The 24,954-nt window shown below is 45.4% G+C and overlaps 2 protein-coding genes across 2 annotated transcripts; both read right to left on the bottom strand.

Moving 5' to 3' along the window:
* Nucleotides 1–5,290: 5,290 nt before the first annotated feature.
* Nucleotides 5,291–6,280, bottom strand: LOC132583249 (olfactory receptor 11H6-like). The gene has a single exon (XM_060254918.1). The coding sequence runs from the start codon at nucleotides 6,278–6,280 to the stop codon at nucleotides 5,291–5,293; it is 990 nt and encodes a 329-aa protein (XP_060110901.1).
* An 11,601-nt stretch (nucleotides 6,281–17,881) lies between these two features.
* On the bottom strand, nucleotides 17,882–18,823 carry LOC132584355 (olfactory receptor 11H6-like; the record flags this gene model as incomplete). Its single annotated transcript, XM_060256221.1, has 1 exon — nucleotides 17,882–18,823. A coding segment is annotated over exon 1 (942 nt), but the record flags the coding sequence as incomplete, so codon positions are not given.
* Between the last annotated feature and the right edge of the window lie 6,131 nt (nucleotides 18,824–24,954).

The following is a 24,954-nucleotide window of genomic DNA, read 5'->3' as shown; positions in this document are numbered from 1 at the left end:
TTTTCACAGGCTGAATTTTCTTTCAATTATGCCTTAGTTCAGTTCAGTCTGTTTAGATTCCAACAGTTTGTAGGAGTGAATACACAACAAGAAGCGATCTTCTTTACACGTCACCAACCGCAGACCACAGTCCGTCACAACAACTCCCTCTTTTATTTTCAGGTTCTGCTACAGCCTTTGTACTTTCAAAGTTTCAGAGTTCAAACTTAATAAGGTAATTATCTTTATTCAGTTATGCTTCAACTTCATCTGTTTTTATTCCACACAACGTTTAATTAATGTTCAAGGTCTCTTGGAGTAGAGATAAGAATAAAGTACCTTAACCAGATGTTCTTTCTCGCAACACTTCGGCTTTGTTACCTTGCAATTAAAGTCAGTCTGCCCTTAAGTGTTTGGATTCCGAAAGGCTTAAGTCAAATCAATGACTTTAATTCCACTGTAGACGCATGGCTGACATACCCTCTATCGCTGGATCTCAAGATCTGAAGAAGGCAGCTCCCTGCCTCCCCCTAAATCAAAATCAACAGCTAAAGGAATTTAACGTCATCTTGGATTAACCTTTGACTAAGGTTAATGGGCATAGACCCCCCCCCCCCCCGAGAGGTGTTTAATACCCTGAACAGTGAAAAAAAAATCCCCCTTGCTAGGGAGCTGCAGCCTGTCTTCCAAACCAAACAGTAAGTCTGACAACTTAGCAATGGTGATCCATGCTATGGTCACCTCGAGAATAGATCACTTTAATGCTCTCTACATGGAACTACCCTTGACCCTGACTCGGAAACTACAGCTGGTGCAGAACATTGCAGCACAGCTGCTAATGGGGCTCCCTTGATGGGAAAACATTCAACCAGTGCTGAAAGAGCTGCACCGGCTACCTATTGTGTTCCAAGTCCATTTCAAGGTGTTGGTATTGACTTTTAAAGCCCTTTATGGTTGGGGACCTGCCTATCTACAGGACTGCCTTTCTCCGCAATTCCCCAGAGAGCACTGCATTCAGGAACACAAAATCTACTATCTATCCCCTGACCAAAGGAGGCCAGACTGTGTGCCGCACGGGCTAGGGCCTTCTTGGTGGCAGCACCAGAAATGTGAATGTCCTCCCGGAGGCGAGAAGGGTCCTGCGGGATCTCTCTCAATTCCGCAGGGCCTGCGAAATGGAACTATTTCAACAGGCCTTCAACATCTAAACCAGGAGAGGACTGCCATCCTACACTGCTGAGGAACTATGATCATAGGATGACTGTCAGAAGATCCTGACTATACTGAAGTTGAAAAAGGTAAAGGTAGTCCCCTGTGCAAGCACCAGTCGTTTCCGACTCTGGGGTGACGTTGCTTTCACAACATTTTCATGGGGTGGTTTGCCATTGCATTCCCCAGTCATCTACACTTTCCCCCCAGCAAGCTGGGGACTCATTTTACCAACCTCGGAAGGATAGAAGGCTGAGTCAACCTGGAGCCAGCTTCCTGAACCAGCTTCCACTGGGATCGAACTCAGGTCATGAGCAGAGAGTTCAGATTGCAGTACTGCTGCTTTACTACTCTGTGCCACGAGCTCTCTACTGATGTTGAACAGCACTGTGGGGATTTAGTTTAAGTGCAAAGAAGGTGCAGTGATGTAGATTTAAGTGCAGACAAGAAGTAGTAATGAAGGTTTCAGAGGGAGAGAGAAAAGTGTGTGGATGGAATGTTTTGCAGACAAACTTGATTTATGGTACTAGAGAAACATGCTAGGTTTGAGAGATTTGCGCAGGTGTAATTTGTGGTCACGTTGAGCTGATACGGTGGATAATTGGCTGGAGAAAGTGGAATGTTATGAGGTCATGAAATAAATAAAAACGGCCATCCTGGTATTGCGCAGCAGAGAATAAAGAGTTTCATGAATTATGAGAAGCTGCTAGCAACTCTGATGACCTTTAGAAACTAATCCAGGCGCCTCCCTGTGTGTGTCTCTGTGTGTGTGTTTTCATTGTCGTGTAAATCTTACTTTTCTCACTGGTGCGTGGGCTGGCCCCACGACACAGCACCATAAAATGTTTTAATGGTATTCTATCATTTTTAAATTGCAATTGTAGATGTTTGAACTGACTGTCTGACAGAACTGAGTCTGCTTGCGGAGAGGGCGGGATAGAAATCTAAAGTAATAAATAAATAAACTTTGGTGGACATCGTAATGCCTATGGGCACCATATTGGGGACCCCTCCCTCCTCTGTGGCTTCCAGGGGTGGAATTCTAGCAGGAGCTCCTTAACATATTAGGCCACACACCTCTGATGTAGCCAATTCTCCTGGAGCTTACAGTAGGCCCTGTACTGAGAGCCCTGTAAGCTCTTCCCCATATGCCTTGGAGATCCCTTTTCTACACTTCAATAGTATTCAATGCGATGCTTTATCCAGAAGATGGTACACCATAAGCACTGTGTCAAGATATGGGTCACGTGTGCTATTTCTTGTGTCTCCTTGGGGTGTACAGTTGTGAGGTATTGGATAGGCTTGATAGGAAGGAAGAGTGTATGTGTATCTGGTGCCTTTGTCCCTCAAGGACGATATAATTACCCAACAAAACAAGCTCTCTCTCTGGAGATATTCTGCTCCCAGGTGATTTCCACAAGTAACTGTTGTTTTCCTGAGCTATATATTTATTTATTATTCCATTGTTTTCAATGTGTGTGGATCATTATCTTAAATCAAATGCAATATATTATGGCCATGCAGCTGGATTCGTGATAATAGCAAAAGTGAAGGAAGATTCTTCTCCAAAAACATGATCACTCGTCACTCTGTTCCACGGTCTTTTTCTGGAATGGGGCAATGCTACAAAATCATAAAAATCCATGCATGCAGAAAATTAGCATGTGATTGTAAATTCCATGTATGTTTTGAGGGGTAGAAGCTATACTGGGCCATGCAAAATCCTCCAAACAGTACCAAAATCCACAAGGCCCTGATCTGGTGTGGCACAGAACTCTACAAGAGCTCCATACAATAAGCGCACTAGGGCCTTGTGGCATTTTAAATTAACTATAAAATGGTGAGGGCAAATTTGTGGTGGCTACTTCATGGAGCACATGAAAATCATACAGTTGGGACTGTCATTAACTACAACAACAACGAATTATTCATTCGTACAAGGGGATCTACATAACATTGCATTTGAAATTTGGTGGTGTTGTGTTGTCAAGATCCTCCTCTTGCATGGCAAGACCTTTGACAGGTGTTCCATTTCACAAAGAGTTCCTTTTCACAACCATCAAGAGTCTCTACTAGGAAAATGACAAGCTCCACTGTGACCCTCCACAACCTTAGACTAATTTGGGGGCTGCCTACCTGAGCAATCCAATAAACACTGAACAGGGAAAGGGTCTCTTCTTGTATGGGTAAAAACAGTAGTCATCTATCTTTGATGGAAATGTAAGGTGTTTTGTCTTATATTTCCTCTTGCTTTCCTCCTTTTTACACTTGAGGCCAGTAGCAACCTTAAAGACCAAAAAGGTGTCCAGGGTAGGAGCTACTAAGCATATACCCTGGAAATTTTATTGCACTTTAAAGAACATGGCATCCACCTGACATGGTCACCTTTCTGTTCAAAACTATTGTCTTTCTTCTCCACAACTTGCATAGTGCTTCCTTCACCTGAGACACTATAATTAAGTGAAATGATATGATGGAGGAGGATTTTAACTGATTACCTTTGCTAATTACCTTACCTGATGACCTTTTAAAATCAGGGTGACAATCACTGGGCCTAAGACAGCACAACAAACATGATATTACCAAGGATCACCAAAACATCCATGAAAATTAGGCTAATGAGACGAGCAGTTGCTCACCTGTCCCTTAAGCTAAAAGGTTAAACTAAACCAACCCTCATCAGGTGTTAAGAAAGGGAAGAGATAACCAAATGCTCTCATGTTCTCAGTGACATTTTTGGGAGAATGGGATAGTTCACATTTCAAACTCAGAAAAATAAAAGAAGAAGAAGAAGATGCTATTGGATTTATAGCCCACCCTATACTCTGAATCTCAGAGCAGTCACAATCTACTTTACCTTCGCCCCCACACCAGACACCCTGTGAGGTAGGTGAGGCTGAGAGAGCTCTCGCAGCAGCTGCCCTTTTTCAAGGACAGCTCTGCAAGAGCTTTGGTTAACCCAAGGCCATTCCAGTAGCTGCAAGGGAAGGAGTGGGGAATCAAACCCAGTTCTCCCAGATAAGAGTCTGCCACTTAACCACTACACCAAACTGGCTCTCAAGTAGTTATTTGATTTTGGGGAGAATTTTTTGGGAGAATGGGAGAGTTCACATTTCAAATATTTGATTTTCAAAATATAACCATTCTATATTGAGCCAACGACACTAAAACCATCTTTATAACATATCTACAAATATATATCAGCATTACCTACAGTTAGATCATATAGAGAAACAGTAGTGATTTTTGCATACGATTATTTTTTTTGCACTTGCTGGAATGCATAAGAATTATACAGTTGTGAGAGACTGACAAAATAATTGAGAATTCATTTTACTGTATTTATTACAGAATATATGCTTCAAAAGCACCTACATAGAATTCTAGTGGAAATGTGTGTTGTTGTCTTCCAGTGCACAAAGGGTTTGGAAACATTGAACAGAGAACAGTACCTCTTTTTTCTTTTCGTATCATATATATATTTATTGCTCACAGACCATTTGGTCATAAGCCAAAGGCAATGAAATAGAAAATTCATCAATAATATAGATTTTACAGATTTTACAAAATAAATGTTTAGAATAAGCAAAGTGCACAACATAAAACATCGTTTTCCATTTTCTTAAAATCCTCATCTTGTGTCTTAAATCTAAACACTCTCAGAAGAAATTTTACAACTGAAACTGGCATGGTTAGATCAAAGCAAGCAAAAGTTGGAGCTTATTTTCCACATGCAGATCAATATCAGAAATCAGTGAGTCGATAAACTGTTTTCTTAAGTAGCTATACCTTGGCAAACAAAAAGACACGTTTTACAGTTGCAAAAGAGCCAGATCCACAACCACACAATCTCTTGGAATAGGGCTTTCTCATGTAGCGCCCACTAAGAAAAGCAGTAGGGAGCACATTAAATCTGGCTAAAAAGAAGACTCTTCTGGGATGGCCAGAAAATCTATAAAGGGACAAGGACTTGGAGTATATAAAACCAAAGAAGGCAGGAGAGCGCACGTGATGAACTCGGATAATAGTGCCGTTTAAGCCTTTCTGTTGTCCACCATTGTACAGATCAGCTTTTCCTCATACACTAATCTTGAATGTTTTGTTATATATTTCCTGTCCCTTTCCTCTTTTTTACACTGCCAATTTTACTTTTCAAAAAGACCGCCTTTCTCCTCCATAATCGGAACAGTGCCTCTTTCACCTGATCATTCCTCAGACAGTAAATCATGGGGTTGAGGAAGGGTGTTAAGGCAGTATAAAAGAGTGTTACAGTCTTAGTGATATTTGAATCAGTTTTTCCCTCTGGCTGTACATACATCCCTGCTAATGGGCCATAGAAAAGTGTGACCACCAACAAGTGGAATGATATGGTGGAGAAGGACTTTGCCCGATTGCCTTTGCTAGAGTTTTTAATCAAGGTGACAATCACAGAACCGTAGGACAGCACAGAAAACAAAATGTTGCCTAAGATCACCACAATATCCATGACAATCTGACTAATGAGGGGAGCCTTTGGAAGTGGGGGGCAAGCCAAAGCCAGAATTGGGCCAGGATCACACAAAAAATGGTCAATTATGTTAGGACCACAGTAAGACATCTGGGAGATCAGTGTGACTGGGACAATGTATGCCAGGAAGCCAAGGACCCAACAAACAGTTACTAAGATGTAGCAAAAATTTGGGGACATGATCTGTGGATATCGCAGTGGGTGGCAGATGGCCAAGTACCGATCCAAGGCCATAGAAGAGAGGAAGAAGCATTCGGTACTGCCAAGAGAGCAGAAGATGTAGAACTGGAGGAAGCAGGAACTGAAGGAGACCATCTTGTTGGACAATGCCAGGTCTAAGAGCATGCGGGGCACAGTGGTGCTCACATAGCAGATCTCCAGCCAGGAGAAGTTGCTCAGCAGGACATACATGGGAAGCCGGGACAAGTGGGTGTCAAGATGCACCAACATGATGATGGTGATGTTCTCAGCTACGGTGAGCATGTAAAGAAGAGTGAAAAAGGTGAGGAGCAGGAGTCGTTGAAACTGCCCAACTTCAAAGCCCAGCAAAATGAATTCCTGAACTGTCCCGTTGGTGAACTGCATCTGGAATTAGAGAATAAAATCAGCATTGCATATGATATCCTGTTGTTATCTGGTGATTTGTTTCCATAGATAGAGAAATGATAAAGAGATATGGTATCCAGTGAGGGAGAGAGGAGATGCACCTCCACCACCCTGGTAATAGCAAAACATGAACTTTGAGTGATCTTCTGCATAAGGTATTAGTGATGTTTCCACTAGGAGATGGGGACAAGATCTTAGCTCCAAACCTCAGAAGTCAGTCAATGGTTATTTACTTTTTGTGTAATCTGCCCAAGAATTGACAAAATAAATTCTGGCAAGCCTGAGAATCCTCCATTGGAGGTTGCATATTTTTGAAAGGATCAAATGGAGAGAAGCACTTTTATTTCTTTATTTCTTGTATTAAATTTATATCCTGCCCTTTCCTTAACAGGCTCAGGGTGGCTAACAACCAATAAAAGAACATTGAGATATAAGACTTAAAACAATACTATACAATGAAATAATCAGTCAAATTACAAAATCCATAGCCAACAGCAATCCAAGGTTTGTAATCCTTATGGTGCTCATGATGCCTTAAAATTAAATTATGGATGCAGCTGAGAACCCTGGAATACCTCATGATCCCTCAGTTTCATTAGTCAGAATCTTTCTTTTCTAGCCATAATTTTATCATAAATCTTTGTAATTTCCTTCAAGAAGCACAATCGCTTTTTACATCCATTTAAGGTCCCACTTCAGTTGCCTTTGTTATTGCCATTACTGTACCTCAGGAGCTTTGAAAGTACTGCTCCATCTAGGAGAAAAGTCATCAAAAAGCTTCTGCCACAACTGGTGTGTGTGGCTATTGCAACATCCTGTTCTTTTTTACCAAGAAGCCCAGCTGTGATGTTGGTGCTCCATGCGACTGGCTTGCCAGAAAGAAAGAGGAGGCATGGATGAGCATTGACATCTGAACGCTTCTAATAAATCTTTGGGGGCCCTTGAGATTGTGTCCCTCTAGAACAATATCAGTATATTTTCAATTCAGAAATAGGCTGCTTATTTCTGCCATGAGGAAACATATCCTCACACAATCATTTCCCTGAGGTTTCTCTTTGGACTAATTTCAGTAACTAGATCAATCAATAGAGTTGATAAGGTTGTGAGGAAGGGCTATAGCAGTTGGAACTTTTGAGTCCAGGAAAAAAAGGTGTATATGAGGAGTTACCATTACACACAGGATGAATATCTTCTTCTCCCGTTCCTCCTGCTATGTTAGGATTGACAGTCATCCAGTCAAATTGGCAGACAATCCATGGAGGCTGGTCCAGTAGGGCAAATGGGACAGGGCTCTACCAACTCAGGCTGCTCCATCTGCCTTAGGGTTGCCAAGTCCATTTCAAGAAATATCTGGGGACTTTAGTGGTGGAGCCAGGAGCAAGGTTGTGACAAGCATAGTTGAACTCCAAAAGGGAGTTCTGGCCATCACATTTAAAGAGACCACAAATCTTTTAAATGCCTTCCTCTATCAGAAATAATGAAGGATACGAGCACCTTGTTTTGGGCCTCATGGAAGTGGACCCCTTGTCCAATTTTTTTGAAACCTGGAAGTTATTTTGGGGAGAGGCACCAGATGTAGGCTTCCCAACCCTCCCGCCCTGGCGGGGGACCTCAGGATTTCCAGCCTCTTCCCCCGCTCCTCAAAAAAACGGAAATGGGGGGAGGGGGGGAAACGGCGCCAAGGAGCGTGGCGAGCTGCCCCATCTTGGAGTGGGCGATGCCACTGCGCAGCTGCCGCCTCTTCTCCGCTTCACCGTAGCTGCTCCTCCGAGATGGGCTCAGGCTGAGCCCATCTCGGAGGAGCAGCTAAGATGAAGCGGAGAAGAGGCGGCAGCAGCGCAGCGGCATCGCCCGCTCCGCCTGAGGTAAAAGCAGAGAAGGGGAGGGTGGAGGCAGGCCAGGAGCGTGGCGAGCCGCGAATTTGGGTCCTTCTAGGACCCGGACTCACGGCTCACCACGCCCCTGGCCTGCCTCCACCCTCCCCTTCTCTGATTTCACCTCAGAGGCGGAGCGGGCGATGCCGCGGCGCAGCTGCCGCCTCTTCACCTCTTCATCTTAGCTGCTCCACCGAGATGGGCTCAGCCTGAGCCCATCTCGGAGGAGCAGCTACAGTGAAGCGGAGAAGAGGCGGCAGAAGCACAGCGGCGTTGCCCGCTCCGCTCCGCCTCTGAGGTAAAATCAGAGAAGGGGAGGGTGGAGGGAAGGAAGGCATTTAAAAAGTTGTGAGGTCCCTTTAATTGTGATGGACAGAACTCCCTTTGGAGTTCAATTGTGCTTGTCACACCCTTGCTCCTAGCTCCACCTCAGTGTCTCCTGGCTCCACCCCCAAAGTCCCCAGATATTTCTGGAATTGGACTTGGCAGCCCTAACAAGATGCTATGCTGCAATTTTTGTGCCTCTACCTCAAGGTGTTGGTATTGACCTTTAAAGCCTTCTATGGTCAAGGGCCTGCCTATCTACAGGACTGTCTTTTTCCTCATGTTTCCCAGAGAGCACTGCATTCAGGGAAAACAAAACCTACCATCTATCGCCCGACCAAGGTAGGCCAGACTGTGTTCCACACGTGTTAGGGCCTTTTCAGTGGCAGCACCAGAAATGTGGAATGTCCTCCTGTAGGCCATAAGGGCCCTGCGGGATCTCTCTCAATGCTGCAGGGCCTGCAAAACTGAACTATTTCAACAGGCCTTCAACATCTAAGCCAGGAGAGGACTGCTATCCTGCACTGCCGAGGAGCTACGATCATAGGATCACTGCCAGAAGATCCCACCTATACTGAACAATACCATAAAATGTTTTAATTGTATTCTATCATTTTTAAATTGCAATTGTAGATGTTTGAACTGACTGTCTGACAGAACTGAGTCTGCTTGTGGAGAGGGCGGGATAGAAATCTAAAGTAATAAATAAACTTTGGTGAGCATCGTAATGCCTATGGGCACCATACTGGGGACCCCTCCCTCCTCTGTGGCATCCAGAGGTGGAATTCTAGCAGGAGCTCCTTTGCATATTAGGCCACACACCTCTGATGTAGCCAATCCTCCTGCAGCTTACAGTAGGCCCTGTACTGAGAGCCCTGTAAGCTCTCCCCCATATGCCTTGGAGATCCCTTTTCTGCACTTCAATAGTATTCAATGTGATGCTTTATCCAGAAGATGGTACACCATAAGCACTGTGTCAAGATATGGGTCACGTGTGCTATTTCTTGCGTCGCCTTGGGGTGTACAGTAGTAGGGTATTGGGTAGGCTTGATAGGAAGGAAGAGTGTATATGTATCTGGTGGCCCTGTCCCTCAAGGACAATATAATTACTCAGCAAAACAAGCCCTCTCTCTGGAGATGGGCTGCTCCCAGGTGATTTCCACAGGTAACTGCTGTTTTCCTGAGCTATATATTCATTTATTATTCCATTATTTTCAATGTGTGTGGACCATTATCTGAAATCAAATGCAATATATTATGGCCATGCAGCTGGATTCTGTGATAATAGCAAAAGTGAAGGAAGATTCTTCTCCAAAAACATGGTCACCCGTCACTATGTTCCACTGATGGTCTTTCTGTGGAAAGGGGCAATGCTGCAGAATCGTAAAAATCCATGCATGCAGATAACTAGCATGTGATTGTAAATTCCATGTATGTTTTGAGCAGTAGAAGCCATAGTGAGCCATGCAAAATCCTCCAAACAGTATCAAAATCCACAAGGCCCTGATTTGGTGTGGCACAGAACTCTGCAAGAGCTCCACACAATAAGTCATTGGCACATTCGGAAGCTTGCAGCTTGCAGCGTAGCTGCTAGGCTGCTTCTGCGCTGTTTGTCTCCCTGGGAGGGAGGAGTCAGAAGTCGCCCGTTTGGGCGCGCAATGTGAGGGGCGGGGCTAGCAGCTTTAACAGCTAGCTCCACGTTCCCCTCAGTTCTCTCCGTCGTTGATCGGCGCAGCAGCTTCGGGGAGGCTTCGTTGCAGGCTCTTCCGATTGGAAGGTCGGGAGCCTGTCGCTGCATCGGCGGGCCGTTCCTTCGCCTGAGGAACGTCTTAGGCGGCGTTTTGGCAGCGGCGTCTGGCTGAGTCTCCGGGAGTTTGAGCTGCATTGGGCTGGGGGTGGTCAGCCTTTCTGTGAGGGGGGGTCATTGGTGTGTGAGCGAGCTGTCTGGCTACAAGGGTCTCTGAACGGGGGTTTTCTTGAGAGGTGGGGTGGTCTGCCTCCCCCCCCCTTTTATTTTTCGGGAAGAGGACAGCCTGGAGGGATGTGGGCTCTGTGGTCAATCTCCAGCATCTCCAGCTATAAAGGGTGCAGGCAGATAGGTGTGAAAAACCTCAGCCTGCTACCCTGACGGCCAGGAGGGACAGGGGCTTGGTGGTCATCTCTAGCATCTCCAACTATAAGGGGTGCAGGCAGTTAGGCATGAAAGACCTTAGCCTGCGATCCTGAAGTGGTCATTTTGAGGCTATGGTCTGCCTCCCCCCCCCCGTTTTTTAAGGGAGTAGTTTGCCTTGGCGGGTTGGAGGGGACCTTTGGTGGCCGTTTTAGTACTGTTGCTAGGGAGAAGATAGTACTGTTGCTAGGGAGGCTATGGTCTGCCTCCCCCCCCAGTTTTTTAAGGGTGTAGTTTGCCTTGGCAGGTTGGAGGGGACCATTGGTGGTAGGGTTGCCAAGTCCAATTCAAGAAATATCTGGGGACTTTGGGGGTGGAGCCAGGAGACTTTGGGGCGGAGCCATGAACAAGGGTGTGACAAGCATAATTGAACTCCAAGGGAGTTCTGGCCATCGCATTTAAAGGGACAGCACACCTTTTAGAATGCCTTCTTCCATAGAAAATAATGAAGGATAGGGGCACCTTCTTTTGGGGATCATAGAATTGGACCCCCTGGTCCAATCCTTTTGAAACTTGGGAGGTATTTTGGGGAGAGGCACTAGATGCTATATGGAAAATTTGGCACCTCTGCCTCAAAAAACAGCCCCCCCCCAGAGCCCCTGACACCCGCAGATCAATTCCCCATCATTCCCTATGGGAATCGTTCCTGGAAGTGCATAATGACTGTGGGGTGGAGCTTCCCCTGCCGGCCAGCTGGCTGGGGGAGGGGGGAAGCCTGTAAAACCAGGGGATCCCCTGCTGGGACCTGGGGATTGGGAAGCCTATTTGGTGGCCATTTTAGTACTGTTGTTAGGTGGCCATTTTATGCCCTTTCTTGGAGTGAGATAGGGCATTTAAGAGGCTAGTGGCAGCCATTTTGTGTGTCTTCCCTGGGGAAAGGGAGTGCAGCCATTTTGCTTACTTGGTGAGAGAGTGGAGCGGCCATCTTAAGTCTCCTTTCTTGTAGGGTGTGGTGGCCATTTTAGGACTGGATTAGAGCCCCATGGCGCAGAGTGGTAAAGTTGTACTACTGCAGTCGGAGCCCTCTGTGCACGACCTGAGTCGATCCCGGTGGAAGCTGGGTTTAGGTAGCCGGCTCCAGGCTGACTCAGCTCTCCATCTTGGGGAGGGAGGGTTGCTCAGTAGTAGAGCATCTGCTTGGTAAGCAGAAGGTCCCAGGTTCAATCCCTGTCATCTCCTACTTAAAGGGTCCAGGCAAATAGGTGTGAAAACCTTAGCTTGAGACCCTGGAGAGCCACTGCCGGTCGGAGGAGATAATGCTGTCTTTGGCGTACCGAGGGTCTGATTCAGTATAAGGCAGCGTCATATGTTCATATGTTTTATTTCGGAGGTGATTGTTTGCTCAGACAATTCTGTGGCAATATGGCTGGGGGTATGGGCGCAGGCAAGCCTAATGGCAGAAGCCTGCACCGAGGCCACCATCCCCGTCATCATCGGAGGATGAGGATGGAGCAGCAGTAGAACCTAGTATACTGCACAGGCTGAGGGTGCTTGAGCAGGTGTCAGGTGTCCCTTCTCCAAGTGCAGGGGAAGGGATGAGGCAATCCAGGAAGGCAAGGCAAGTTAGCATTCTCACCAGGCTGTCTATTCTTGAGGGCAGGTATGGTGGAGTCGTGCCTGGCAGGGATGCCGGTCTCAGTGGTCCTGATGCAGGTGCGGTGGATGCAGCTGGGACGTCCGGTGTTTGTTTGCCAGTGGTTCCTGCTGGCCTTGGAGGTAGGTGTTGTGATAACTTACAGGTGGGGCCAGGGCAGGTTTGGCCATGGGGTGTATGGGGGCCTGCTTTGGCAGCTGGGCAGGGTGCTTCAGGAGTGAATACGGTGGTGCCTGCTTCTTCCAGGGTGTGAGTACCGCTAAATTGGGCATGGACAGGTATGCATACCTTGTCGGGGATAAGGTGGAGGGCAGATGAACTTGGCGGGACCATTTAGGGGGCACCTTCTCCTTATGGGATGGTGCCTTTTGCAGCCTTGCCCTTTGGGGAGGTTGCTTTACCGCTTGGGGATTGTCTGCTTCCTGCCACCAGGGAGAAACTTTAAAGGGGGAATAGGTGGACTGTATCCATCTTTTCAATGGGATCGGATCCATCAGCAGCTTTGGCTGCAGGTGATGTCCCCGCTTGCTCTGTTGGGAATTAGGAGCCCCTGGGGTATGTAATAGGAAAGCATGCCAGCTTAAGCACGAATGCCCATGTGTAGGGGATCCCACTCTTTTGATGACTGTCCTAAAGCTCGGGGGCGTAGGAGTGCAAAGTAGCCTGGAGGAGGTGGAGGAGCCTTTCCGGCTAAGAAAGGGACCCCGCCCGATATGGGTGGGACCTCTTGAGCAGCGGCTGGCGAGGTACCCTCGAAGGGTTGATAGTTGGTATTTGTTAGAGGGTTTTAAAGTTGGTTTCAGATCCCTTTTCAGGGTCCTCGAGTTCCGTTTACATCAGGTAACCTTTAAATTTGTTTGGGGTTTGGAATAGGTTGTGAGGGATAAGATGGCCAAGGGGCTGGCTGAGGGAAGGATTAAAGTGGTCGTTCCTGGAAGGGCTTTTCTTAGGAGGCTTTGTGATGCTTTGGCAGGATTAAGCTTGTCTCAGCATAGGGCTAGGGTTACTTGCAGCATGAGGGATGATTCGAGGGTTTGGCAGGAATTTTTGGAGTCTTTTAATGGAGTCTCCTTTTGGGGGGAGGAATTGAGGCTGAGCTCCGTGGACATTGGTACGCGGCTAGCTGGCCTGATTTGTGGGCAAGGGTGGGGGTGAACCGGGATCTCACGTTTCTCGAGTTCTTTCCCATCTTAGTTGTAGTTTGGCTGTGGGGGAAGGATATGGCCAATCACACCGTTCATTTTGGTGTGATAATATGGCAGTGGTCCACGCCATTAATTCCCTCTCATCCAAATCTGGGTAGGTTATGAGATTGGCGAGGGCCTTCACTCTGCGTTGTTTGCGGCTTAATATTCTGTTTTTAGCCATCATGTTCCTGGGGTTAGTAATGGGGTGGCAACAGATGGAGAGATTTCATCAGCTGGCCCCAGAGGCAGACCGGTGCCAATGCCCCAGGAGCTATGGCTGATTGGAGAGCCGAGGCCTGCAGAGCGATAGGTCTAGCCATTGCGCCTAGCACACAGAAGTCTTTCGAACGGGCTGTGCGGCAGTTTGAAGACTTTAGGGCTGAGGTAGGGTACCGCAGGGTGTGGCCCCTTACGGTGGAGGAATTACTCCATTACTGTGTTTTGCTGAGAAGTAAGGGGTTGGCAGTGCGATCCATTAGGGGGCGCCTGTCTGCGTTGGCTTTTGCCAGCAAGGCACTAGCGTTATAGGGAAGACACGGCGGACTTTGGTCTGCGAAAGATGTGGGAGGGGTGATCTAGAAAGGCCGGTCCCAGGGTTGATACGTGGAGTCCCGTGTCTCCTTCGATTCTATGTGGTTTGATGAGGTTCTTGGACATGTGTGCTTCGCCTTTGAAGCATGTTTGTTCCATGCTGTGTCCTTGTTAGCCTTTTTGGGGGGCTCTTAGGGTGTGCAAGCTGTTGACGAGACACCAGTCTTGGGCGGTGACGGCCCGGGCTTTTTGTGAGCTGGGGTTGTCAGGGGTGCAGTTTTGGGACCCACTCCTTTGGACTGGGGCGGCCTCTACAGCAGTGGACATGGGGTATCCTGCTACTTCTATTCGGAGGCTGGGTTGGTGGCATTCATCGACCTATAAGGCTATGTATGACCTTTTCGCGGGCCGTGAGTAACTTTGGTTGTTGGAATGCTATTGGTTCTGTTTGTGTTAACTGTTTTTTCTCTTAAGATGCTGCTGTTCCTGGCCAGAGGAGCCGGAGCTGAGTTCTCATCTCGGCCATAGACACGTGTTTTGGGCCGCTCTTCAGGGATGGAGAACTGTGGTCAGCTCTCAGCTGGGACTCAGCCAGCATGCCGTTATCGAATAGCAGGGGCACCGGGGCCTTCAGTGGCCGGGCTCGCTACCATTTTGGTTCAATCATAGAGCGGGTCCTCCTCCTCAGATCTTAATTGTTCACCTGGGAGGTAATGATCTGGGGTTGTTGAAGGGCAAGGCCTTGTTATGGCAAGCCCGTGATGATTTCCAGCACATTGGGAGCGATGGCCGGGGACCATCGTAGTGTGGTCAGCCATGCTGCCCCGCCTGGTATGGCGTTGTGCTTTGGACCCCGCAGTTATAGAAAGGGCTAGATACAAGGCCAACAAGGAACTTAAAAAACTGCTAGAAAGGGCATTGGGTCACTATTTGCCCCATCCGGATATTTTGGTAAATGTCCTGGCCTCTACAGAGGGGATGGGGTCCTTCTCTCGGAAAAGGGTAATATGCTTTTCCTGAGAAATTTGTAGCAAGGGTTGCGGGTGGCTTTGGGCCTTCCGGTGGGCGCTAAGCCCTAAGTAGAGACTTGGCCTTAGTAGTGGCAGGTTTTTGGGGTTTAGGACACTATGCGGCTAGAGGAGGACTGCGAAGCATCCCCCTTTTGGAGAATTTGGGGTCTGGCATGAACAACCTGGGGTTTGGAGACCGGGGTTTGGAGATTGCAGACTGTCCAGGAGGCTCGGCTAGAGGGTGCCTTTCTGGCGAGACGTGCGTCTGGGTTTGGGGCCTCTGGTGCGTGCCTCCCTGCTGGGCCTGCCTGGAGGGAGCTGAGTTGCTCAGCTGGCTGGGGGGCTGGGTCTCTCACCCGTTAATGGCAGGGGAGCGGTCGCGGTGACCCCTAGCCCTGACCAGGCCGCTGGTGGGGTACCCTTGCTGTTTATGCTGTTAGTTAATAAAGTGGTCCAATTTTATTCCAATGCATTGTGTCTGACTCTTTATTCTGACCTTGGGGGGCAAAAGGGCTTTGTGGCATTTAAAATTCACTGTAAAATGCTGAAGGCAAATTTGTGGTGGCTACTTCATGGAGTTGGGACTGTCATTAACAACAACAACAAATTATTCACTTGTACAAGGGGATCTACATAACATTGCATTTGAAATTTGGTGGTGTTGTGTTGTCAAGACCCTCCTCTTGCATGGCAAGACCTTTGACATGCGTTCCATTTCACAAAGAGTTCTTTGTGAAATCCCTTGATGCAGTCTCTACTCAGAAAATGACAAGCTCCTCCGTGACCCTCCATAACCTTAGACTAATTTGGGGCTGCCTACCTGAGCAATTCAATAAACACTGAACAGAGAAAGGGTCCCTTCTTGTATGGGTAACTACAGTAGTCATCTATCTTTGATGGAAATCTCAGGTGTTTTGTCGTATATTTCCTCTCGCTTTCCTCCTTTTTACACGTGAGGGCAGTAGCAACCTTAAAGACCAAAAAGGTGTCCAGGGTAGGAGCTGCAAAGCATATTCCCTGGAAATTTTGTTGGACTTTAAGGTGATAGCGAACTTGTCTTTTTGTCTTCTACTGCAGAGGAACATGGCACCCGCCTGAAACCATCCTTTTTGCATGGTCACCTTTCTGTTCAAAACTATTGTCTTTCTTCTCCACAACTTGCCTAGTGCTTCCTTCACCTGAGATACCACCGTTAAGACACTATAATTAAGTGAAATGATATGATGGAGGAGGATTTTAACTGATTACCTTTGCTGATTACCTTACCCGATGACCTTTTTCAATCAGGGTGATAATCACAGGGCCTAAGACAGCACAACAAACACGATATTACCAAGGATCACCGAAACATCCTTGAAAATTGAACTAATGAGACGAGCAGTTGTTCACCTGTCCCTTAAGCTAAAAGGTTAAACTAAACCAACCCTCACCAGGTGTTAAGAAAGGGAAGAGATAACCAAATGCTCTCATGTTCTCAGTGACATTTTTGGGAGAATGGTATAGTTCACATTTCAAACTCAGAAAAATAAAAGAAGAAGACACTGGATTTATATCCCACCCTATACTCTGAATCTTAGAGCAGTCAGAATCTCCTTTACCTTCACCCCCACACCAGACACCCTGTGAGGTGGGGCTGAGAGAGCTCTCGCAGCAGCTGCCCTTTTTCAAGGAGAGCTCTGCAAGAGCTTTGGTTAACCCAAGGCCATTCCAGTAGTTGCAAGTGGAGGAGTGGGAAATGAAACCCAGTTCTCCCAGATAAGAGTCTGTCACTTAACCACTACACCAAACTGGCTCTCAAGTACTTATTTGATTTTGGGGAGAATTTTTTGGGAGAATGGGAGAGTTCACATTTCAGATATTTGATTTTCAAAATATAACCATTCTGTATAGAGTCAACGACACTAAAACCATCTCTATAACATATCTAAAAATATAAATCAGGATTACCTACAGTTAGATCATATAGAGAAACAGTAGTGGTTTTTGCATATGATTATTTTTTTTGCACTTGCTGGAATGCGTAAGAATTATACAGTTGGGAGAGCCTGACAAAATAATGGAGAATTCATTTACTATATTTATTATAGAATATATGCTTCAAAAGCACCTACATAGAATTCTGGTGGAAATGTGTGTTGTTGTCTTCCAGTGCACAAAGGGGTTGGAAACACTGAACAGAGAACAGTACCTTTTTTTTCTTTTCATATCATATATATATTTATTGCTCACAGACCATTTGGTCATAAGCAAATGGCTATGAAATAGAAAATTCATCAATAATATAGATTTTACAGATTTTACAAAATAAATGTTTAGAATCAGCAAAGTGCACAACATAAAACATCATTTCCCATTTTCTTAAAATCCTCCTCTTGACTCTTAAATTTAAACACTCTCAGAAGAAATTATACAACTGAAACTGGGATGGTTAGATCAAAGCCACCAAGTAAAAGTTGGAGCTAATTTTCTACACCCAGATCAATATCGGAAATCAGTGAGTCGATAAACTGTTTTCTTAAGCAGTTATACCTTTGGCAAACAAAAAGACACGTTTTACAGTTGCAAAAGAGCCAGATCCACAACCACACAATCTCTTGGAATAGGGCTTTCTCATGTAGCGCCCACTAAGAAAAGCAGTAGGGAGCACATTAAATCTGGCTAAAAAGAAGACTCTTCTGGGACGGTCAGAAAAACTATAAAGGGACAATAGGACTTGGAGTATATAAAACCAAAGAAGGCAGGAGAGCGCACTTGATGAACTTGGATAATAGTGCCGTTTAAGTCCCTTTGTTGTCCACCACTGTACAGATCAGCTTTTCCTCATACACTAATCTTGAATGTTTTGTTATATTTTTCCTGTCCCTTTCCTCTTTTTTTCACTGTCAATTTTACTTTTTAAAAAGACTGCCTTTCTCCTCCATAATCGGAACAGTGCCTCTTTCACCTGATCATTCCTCAGACAGTAAATCATGGGGTTGAGAAAGGGTGTTAAGGCAGCATAGAGGAGTGTTACAGTCTTAGTGATATTTGAATCAGTTTTTCCCTCTGGCTGTACATACATCCCTGCTAATGGGCCATAGAAAAGTGTGAACACCAACAAGTGGAATGATATGGTGGAAAAGGACTTTGCCCGATTGCCTTTGCTAGAGTTTTTAATCAAGGTGACAATCACAGAACCGTAGGACAGCACAGAAAACAAAATGTTGCCTATCACTACAACATTCATGACAACCTGACTAATGAGGGGAGCCTTTAAAAGTGGGGGGCAGGCTAAAGCCAAAATTGGGCCAGGATCACACAAAAAATGGTCAATGACGTTAGGACCACAAAAAGACATCTGGGAGATCAGTGTGACTGGGACAAAACATGCCAGGAAGCCAAGGACCCAACAAACAGTTACTAAGATGTAGCAAAAATTTGGGGACATGATCTGTGGATATCGCAGTGGGTGGCAGATGGCCAAGTACCGATCCAAGGCCATAGAAGAAAGGAAGAAGCATTCAGTACTGCCAAGAGAGCAGAAGATGTAGAACTGAAGGAAGCAGGAACTGAAGGAGACCATCTTGTTGGACAATGCCAGGTCTAAGAGCATGCGAGGCACAGTGGTGCTCACATAGCAGATCTCCAGCCAGGAGAAGTTGCTCAGCAGGACGTACATGGGAAGCCGGGACAAGTGGGTGTCAAGATGCACCAACATGATGATGGTGATGTTCTCAGCTACGGTGAGCATGTAAAGAAGAGTGAAAAAGGTGAGGAGCAGGAGACGTTGAAACTGCCCAACTTCAAAGCCCAGCAAAATGAATTCCTGGACTGTCCCGTTGGTGAACTCCATCTGGAATTAGAGAATAAAATCAGTATTGCATACGATATCCTGTTGTTATCTGGTGATTTGTTTCTATAGATAGAGAAATGATAAAGAGACATGGTATCCAGTTAGGGAGAGAGGGGATGCACCTCCACCACCCTGGTAATAGCAAAACATGAACTTTGAGTGATCTTCTGCATAAGGTATTAGTGATGTTTCCGCTAGGAGATGGGGACAAGATCTTAGCTCCAAACCTCAGAAGTCAGTCAATGGTTATTTACTTTTTGTGTAATCTGCCCAAGAATTGACAAAATAAATTCTGGCAAGCCTGAGAATCCTCCATTGGAGGTTGCATATTTTTGAAAGGATCAAATGGAGAGAAGTACTTTTATTTCTTTATATCTTGTATTAAATTTATATCCTGCCCTCTCCTTAACAGGCTCAGGGTGGCTAACAACCAGTAAAAGAACATTGAGATATAAGACTTAAAACAATACTATACAATGAAATAATCAGTCAAATTACAAAATCCATAGCCAACAGCAATCCAAGGTTTGTAATCCTTATGGTGCTCATAATGCCTTAAAATTAAATTGGATGCAGCTGAGAACCCTGGAATACCTCATGATCCATCAGTTTCATTAGTCAGAATCTCTCTTTTCTAGCCATAATTTTATCATAAATCTTTGTAATTTCCTTCAAGAAGCACAATCGCTTTTTACATCCATTTAAAGTCCCACTTCAGTTGCCTTTGTTATTGCCGTTACTGTACCTCAGGAGCTTTGAAAGTCCTGCTCCATCTAGGAGAAAAGTCATCAAAAAGCTTCTGCCACAACTGGTGTTTGTGACTATTGCAACATCCTGTTCTTTTTTACCAAGAAGCCCAGCTGTGATGTTGGTGCTCCATGCGACTGGCTTGCCAGAAAGAAAGAGGAGGCATGGATAAGCTTCGACATCTGAATGCTTCTAATAAATCTTTGGGGGCCCTTGAGATTGTGTCCCTCTAGAAAAATATCAGTATATTTTCAATTCAGAAATAGGCTGCTTATTTCTGCCATGAGGAAAAATTTCTTCACACAATCATTCCCCTGAGGTTTGTCTTTGGGCTAATTTAAGCAACTAGATCAATCAATAGAGTCGATAAGGTTGTGAGGAAGAGCTACAGCAATTGGAACTTTTGAGTCCAGGAAAAAAAGGTGTATATGAGGAGTTACCATTACACACAGCATGAATATCTTCTTCTCCCGTTCCTCCTGCTATGTTAGGATTGACAGTCATCCAGTCATATTGGCAGACAATCCATGGAGGCTGGTCCAGTAAAGCAAATGGGACAGGGCTCTACCAACTCAGGCTGCTCCATCTGCCTTAGGGTTGCCAAGTCCATTTCAAGAAATATCTGGGGATTTTAGTGGTGGAGCCAGGAGATGTTGGGGGTGGAGCCAGGAGCAAGGTTGTGACAAGCATAATTGAACTCCAAAAGGGAGTTCTGGCCATCCCATTTAAAGAGACCACAAACCTTTTAAATGCCTTCCTCTATCGGAAATAATGAAGGATAGGAGCACCTTGTTTTGGGGCTCATAAAATTGGACACCTTGGAGGTTATTTTGGGGAGAGGCAGCAGATGCTATGCTGCAATTTTGGTGCCTCTACTTCAAGGTGTTGGTATTGACCTTTAAAGCCTTCTATGGTCAAGGGCCTGCCTATCTATAGGACTGTCTTTCTCTGCATGTTCCCCAGAGAGCATTGCATTCAGGGACACAAAACCTACTATCTATCTCCTGACCAAGGTAGGCCAGACTGTGTTCCACACGGGATCCCTGCGGGATCTCTCTCAATTCTGCACGGCCTGCAAAACTGAACTATTTCAACAGGCCTTCAGCATCTAAGCCAGGAGAGATGTTGTAGATGTTTGAACTGACTGTCTGACAGAACTGAGTCTGCTTGCGGAGAGGGCAGGATAGAAATCTAAAGTAATAAATAAACTTTGGTGAGCATCGTAATGCCTATGGGCACCATATTGGGGACCCCTCCCTCCTCTGTGGCATCCAGAGGTGGAATTCTAGCAGGAGCTCCTTTGGATATTAGGTCACACACCTCTGATGTAGCCAATCCTCCAGGAGCTTACAGTAGACCCTGTACGGAGAGCCCTGTAAGCTCTCCCTATATGCCTTGGAGATCCCTTTTCTGCACTTCAATAGTATTCAATGTGATGCTTTATCCAGAAGATGATACACCATAGCACATGTGCTATTTCTTGTGCCTCCTTGGGGTGTACAGTAGTGGGGTATTAGGTAGGCTTGATAGGAAGGAAGAGTGTATATGTATCTGGTGGCCCTGTCCCTCAAGGACAATATAATTACTCAGCAAAACAAGCTCTCTCTGGAGATGGGCTGCTCCCAGGTGATTTCCACAGGTAACCGCTGTTTTCCTGAGCTGTATATTTATTTATTGTTCCATTATTTTCAATGTGTGTGGACCATTAACTGAAATCAAATGCAATACATTATGGCCATGCAGCTGAATTCTGTGATAATAGCAAAAGTGAAGGAAGATTCTTCTCCAAAAACATGGTCACCCGTCACTCTGTTCCACTGATGTTCTTTCTGTGGAAAGGGGCAATGCTGCAGAATCATAAAAATCCATGCATGCAGAAGACTAGCATGTGATTGTAAATTCCATGTATGTTTTGAGGGGTAGAAGCCATAGTGAGCCATTCAAAATCCTCCAAACAGTACCAAAATCCACAAGGCCTTGATCTGGTGTGGCACAGAACTCTACAAGAGCTCCATACAATAAACCATTGGCACATCAATTTTATTGTCCTTGGGGTGTACAATAGTGGGGTATTGGGTAGACTTGATAGGAAGGAAGAGTATATAAGTATCTGGTGGCCCTGTCCCTCAAGGACAATATAATTGTCTGCTTCAGCGGGGAGGGCGGGATACAAATAAAAATTTATTATTATTATATTATTATTAATTACTCAGCAAAACAAGCTCTCTCTCTGGAGATAGGCTGCTCCCAGGTGATTTCCACAGGTAACTGCTGTTTTCCTGAGCTATATATTTATTATTCCATTATTTTCAATGTGTGTGGATCATTATCTGAAATCAAATGTGGAAAGGGGCAATGCTACAGAATCATAAAAATCCATGCATGCAGAAAACTAGCATGTGGTTGTAAATTCCATGTATGTTTTGAGGGGTAGAAGCCATACTGAGCCACGCAAAATCCTCCAAATAGTACCAAAATCCACAAGGCCCTGATCTGGTGTGGCACAGAACTCTACAAGAGCTCCATACAATAAACCAATGGCACATCAGGGCCTTGTGGCATTTAAAATTCACTGTAAAATAGTGAGGACAAATTTGTGGTGCCTACTTCATGGAGCACATGAAAATCATACATCTGGGACTGTCATTAACAACAACAAATTATTCGTTTGTACAAAGGGATCTACATAACACTGCATTTGAAATTTGGTGGTGTTGTGTTGTCAAGAGCCTCCTCTTGCATGGCAAGACCTTTGTTCCATTTCACAAAGAGTTCTTTGTGAAATCCCTTGATGCAGTCTCTACTAGGAAAATGGCAAGCTCCACCGTGACCCTCCATAACCTTTGACTAATTTGGGGCTGCCTACCTGAGCAATCCAATAAACACTGAACAGGGAAAGGGTCTCTTCTTGTATGGGTAAATACAGTAGTCATCTTGCTTTCCATGGATATGCTGTATGTCAAAATTGTAATCCTGGAGCTGTAAACTCCACCTTATTAGTTTATTGTTTGTATCCTTCACCTGGTTTAACCATTTCAGGGGAGAATGATCTGTACATAGTATAAACTTTCTTCTCCATAGGTAGGGTTTTAACTTTCCTACTGCTCATACAATTGGTAAACATTCCTTTTCAATCACTGAAAGGTGTTGCTCTCGGTCTAACAATTTTCTACTTAAATACAGAATTGGATGGTATTGTCCTTCCTCTCCCTGTTGCACCTAATGTTGCACCTATCCCAACATTAGATGCGTCAGTAAAGAGGGTAAACTCCTTGGAAAACTCTGGAGTTCTTAACACTGGTTCAGTGGTCAGAACCACTTTCAGTTGTTCATAAGCTTTTTGACACTCTGCATTCCAGTTTACTGGATCAGGGTTCTTCTTCTTTGTACACTCGCATAGCGGTGCTGCTACTGTGCTAAACTCAGGTATAAATCTTCTGTAGTATCCTACTACGCTCAAAAATGCTCTAATTTGTTTCTTTGTTTGGGGTCTGGGCCACTCGTGTATGGCTTGCACCTTTCCCCAATCTGCTTTTATCTTATCTCCTCCTAGCACATGCCCTAAATACTTAACCTGGGCCATGGCTAGCTGACACTTAGATGCTTTGATGGTGAGACCCGCATCTTTTATTCTTTGTAACACAATGGCCACATGCTGCAAATGTTCTTTCCATGTAGCACTGTAAACAGCAATATCATCAATATATGCTAGAGCAAATTCCTTAAGTCCTACTAACATCTTATCGATCAATCTTTGGAACGTGGAGGGAGCGTTCCTTAACCCAAATGGTAATACTGTAAACTCAAAGAGTCCCTCTTTGGTTACAAAAGCTGTTTTCTGCTGATCTTTAGGATCCATAGCTACCTGCCAATAACCTTTTGTTAAGTCTAAGGTGGTAATAAAAGTGGCAGCTCCAATTGTCTCGACCAACTCATCTATGCGAGGCATTGGATATGCATCAGGTACTGCAATCTTATTTAATCTTCTGTAGCCCACGCAAAACCTTATGGTTTTGTCCGGTTTGGGTACTAGGTCTACAGGTGAGGCCCACGGACTTTCCGATGGTACAATCAAACCCAAATTCAGCATTTCTTCTACCTCCTGCTGTACATACTTGGCATTTGGGCTGATCACTCTATACGGTTGGAGTGCTACAGGTCGTGAATCCCCTATGTCAATCTTGTGATATGCTAGGTTTGTTTTACCTGGTACATTTGAAAAAATCGTTCTGTACTTCCCCAATATGGCTTGTAATTGGCCTCTTTGTTCTCCCATAAGAGAAGGGGCGAACTGAACCTCATTGATGGTAACTTCTTGGGATATTTCCCCCCAACCCGACAATTCAGTTCCCACACACATTCCCTTCTTAGCTATTAAAACTAAATTACCTCTATCAAAATAAGGCTTTAACATGTTTACATGGAATACTTTACATTGTTCACCATTCTCACTTAGATTTACTACATAGTTCACGTTGGAGACCTTATGGGCGATGGTATAAGGTCCCTCTCAGGCCACATCTAACTTGTTCTTCTTCCTGGGTTTCAAAACCAGTACTCTGTCTCCTGGCTTGAACTCTCTGTCTCTGGACTTGAAGTCGTACCGCTGTTTCTGCCGTCGTTGCAATCTTCTCATGTTGTCTGCAGCAGCCGTCCTCACCTCCTGCAGATGCTGTTGTAGTTCGTATAGGTAAGAGATGACATCTGCCTCCTGGATGTCCTCGTTCCTGGATCACGCCTCTTTCAGAACATCAAGGGGTCCTCTGGCTTATCTTTCATACAAGAGTTCAAATGGGCTGAACTCGGAACTTTCTTGGGGTACCTCCCTGTACCTGAAGAACAGGTGTTGCAACCGCTGGTCCCAATCGTTGGGATGCTTGTATGCATAGGTTTTCAGCATATGGTTCAGGGTGCCATTAAATCTTTCATTTAGGCCATTTGCTTGTGGATGGTATGCTGTTGTGGTCACATGCTGGATCCCACAAGCTCTCAACAGTTCTTGCATTACATTTGACATGAATGTGGTGCCTAAATCAGTCACCATCTCTTTCGGAAAACCCAATCTTGCAAACACATTCAACAGGGCTTCCGCCACGGTTTTAGCCTCAATGTCCTTAAGTGGAACCGCTTCTGGAAACTTAGTGGCATAGTCTATGATGGTAAGGATGTACTTGTTTCCCCTTCTGGTCACTCTGGAGATAGGACCAACGATATCTACTCCTATCTTCCCAAAGGCTTCCATGACTATAGGGACTAGTTGTAATAGACCTTTGGTTTTATCTAGGGCTTTCCCCACCAATTGGCAGGCCTGACACGATTTACAAAAAGCCCTATGTCCTTGCCCATATTTGGCCAAGAGAACCGTTCTTGCACTCGGTCCCTTG

The sequence above is a fragment of the Heteronotia binoei genome, chromosome 15, assembly GCF_032191835.1.
Source record: "Heteronotia binoei isolate CCM8104 ecotype False Entrance Well chromosome 15, APGP_CSIRO_Hbin_v1, whole genome shotgun sequence".
Classification (NCBI taxonomy): domain Eukaryota; kingdom Metazoa; phylum Chordata; class Lepidosauria; order Squamata; family Gekkonidae; genus Heteronotia; species Heteronotia binoei.
This window is presented reverse-complemented; position numbering and strand designations above follow the sequence as displayed.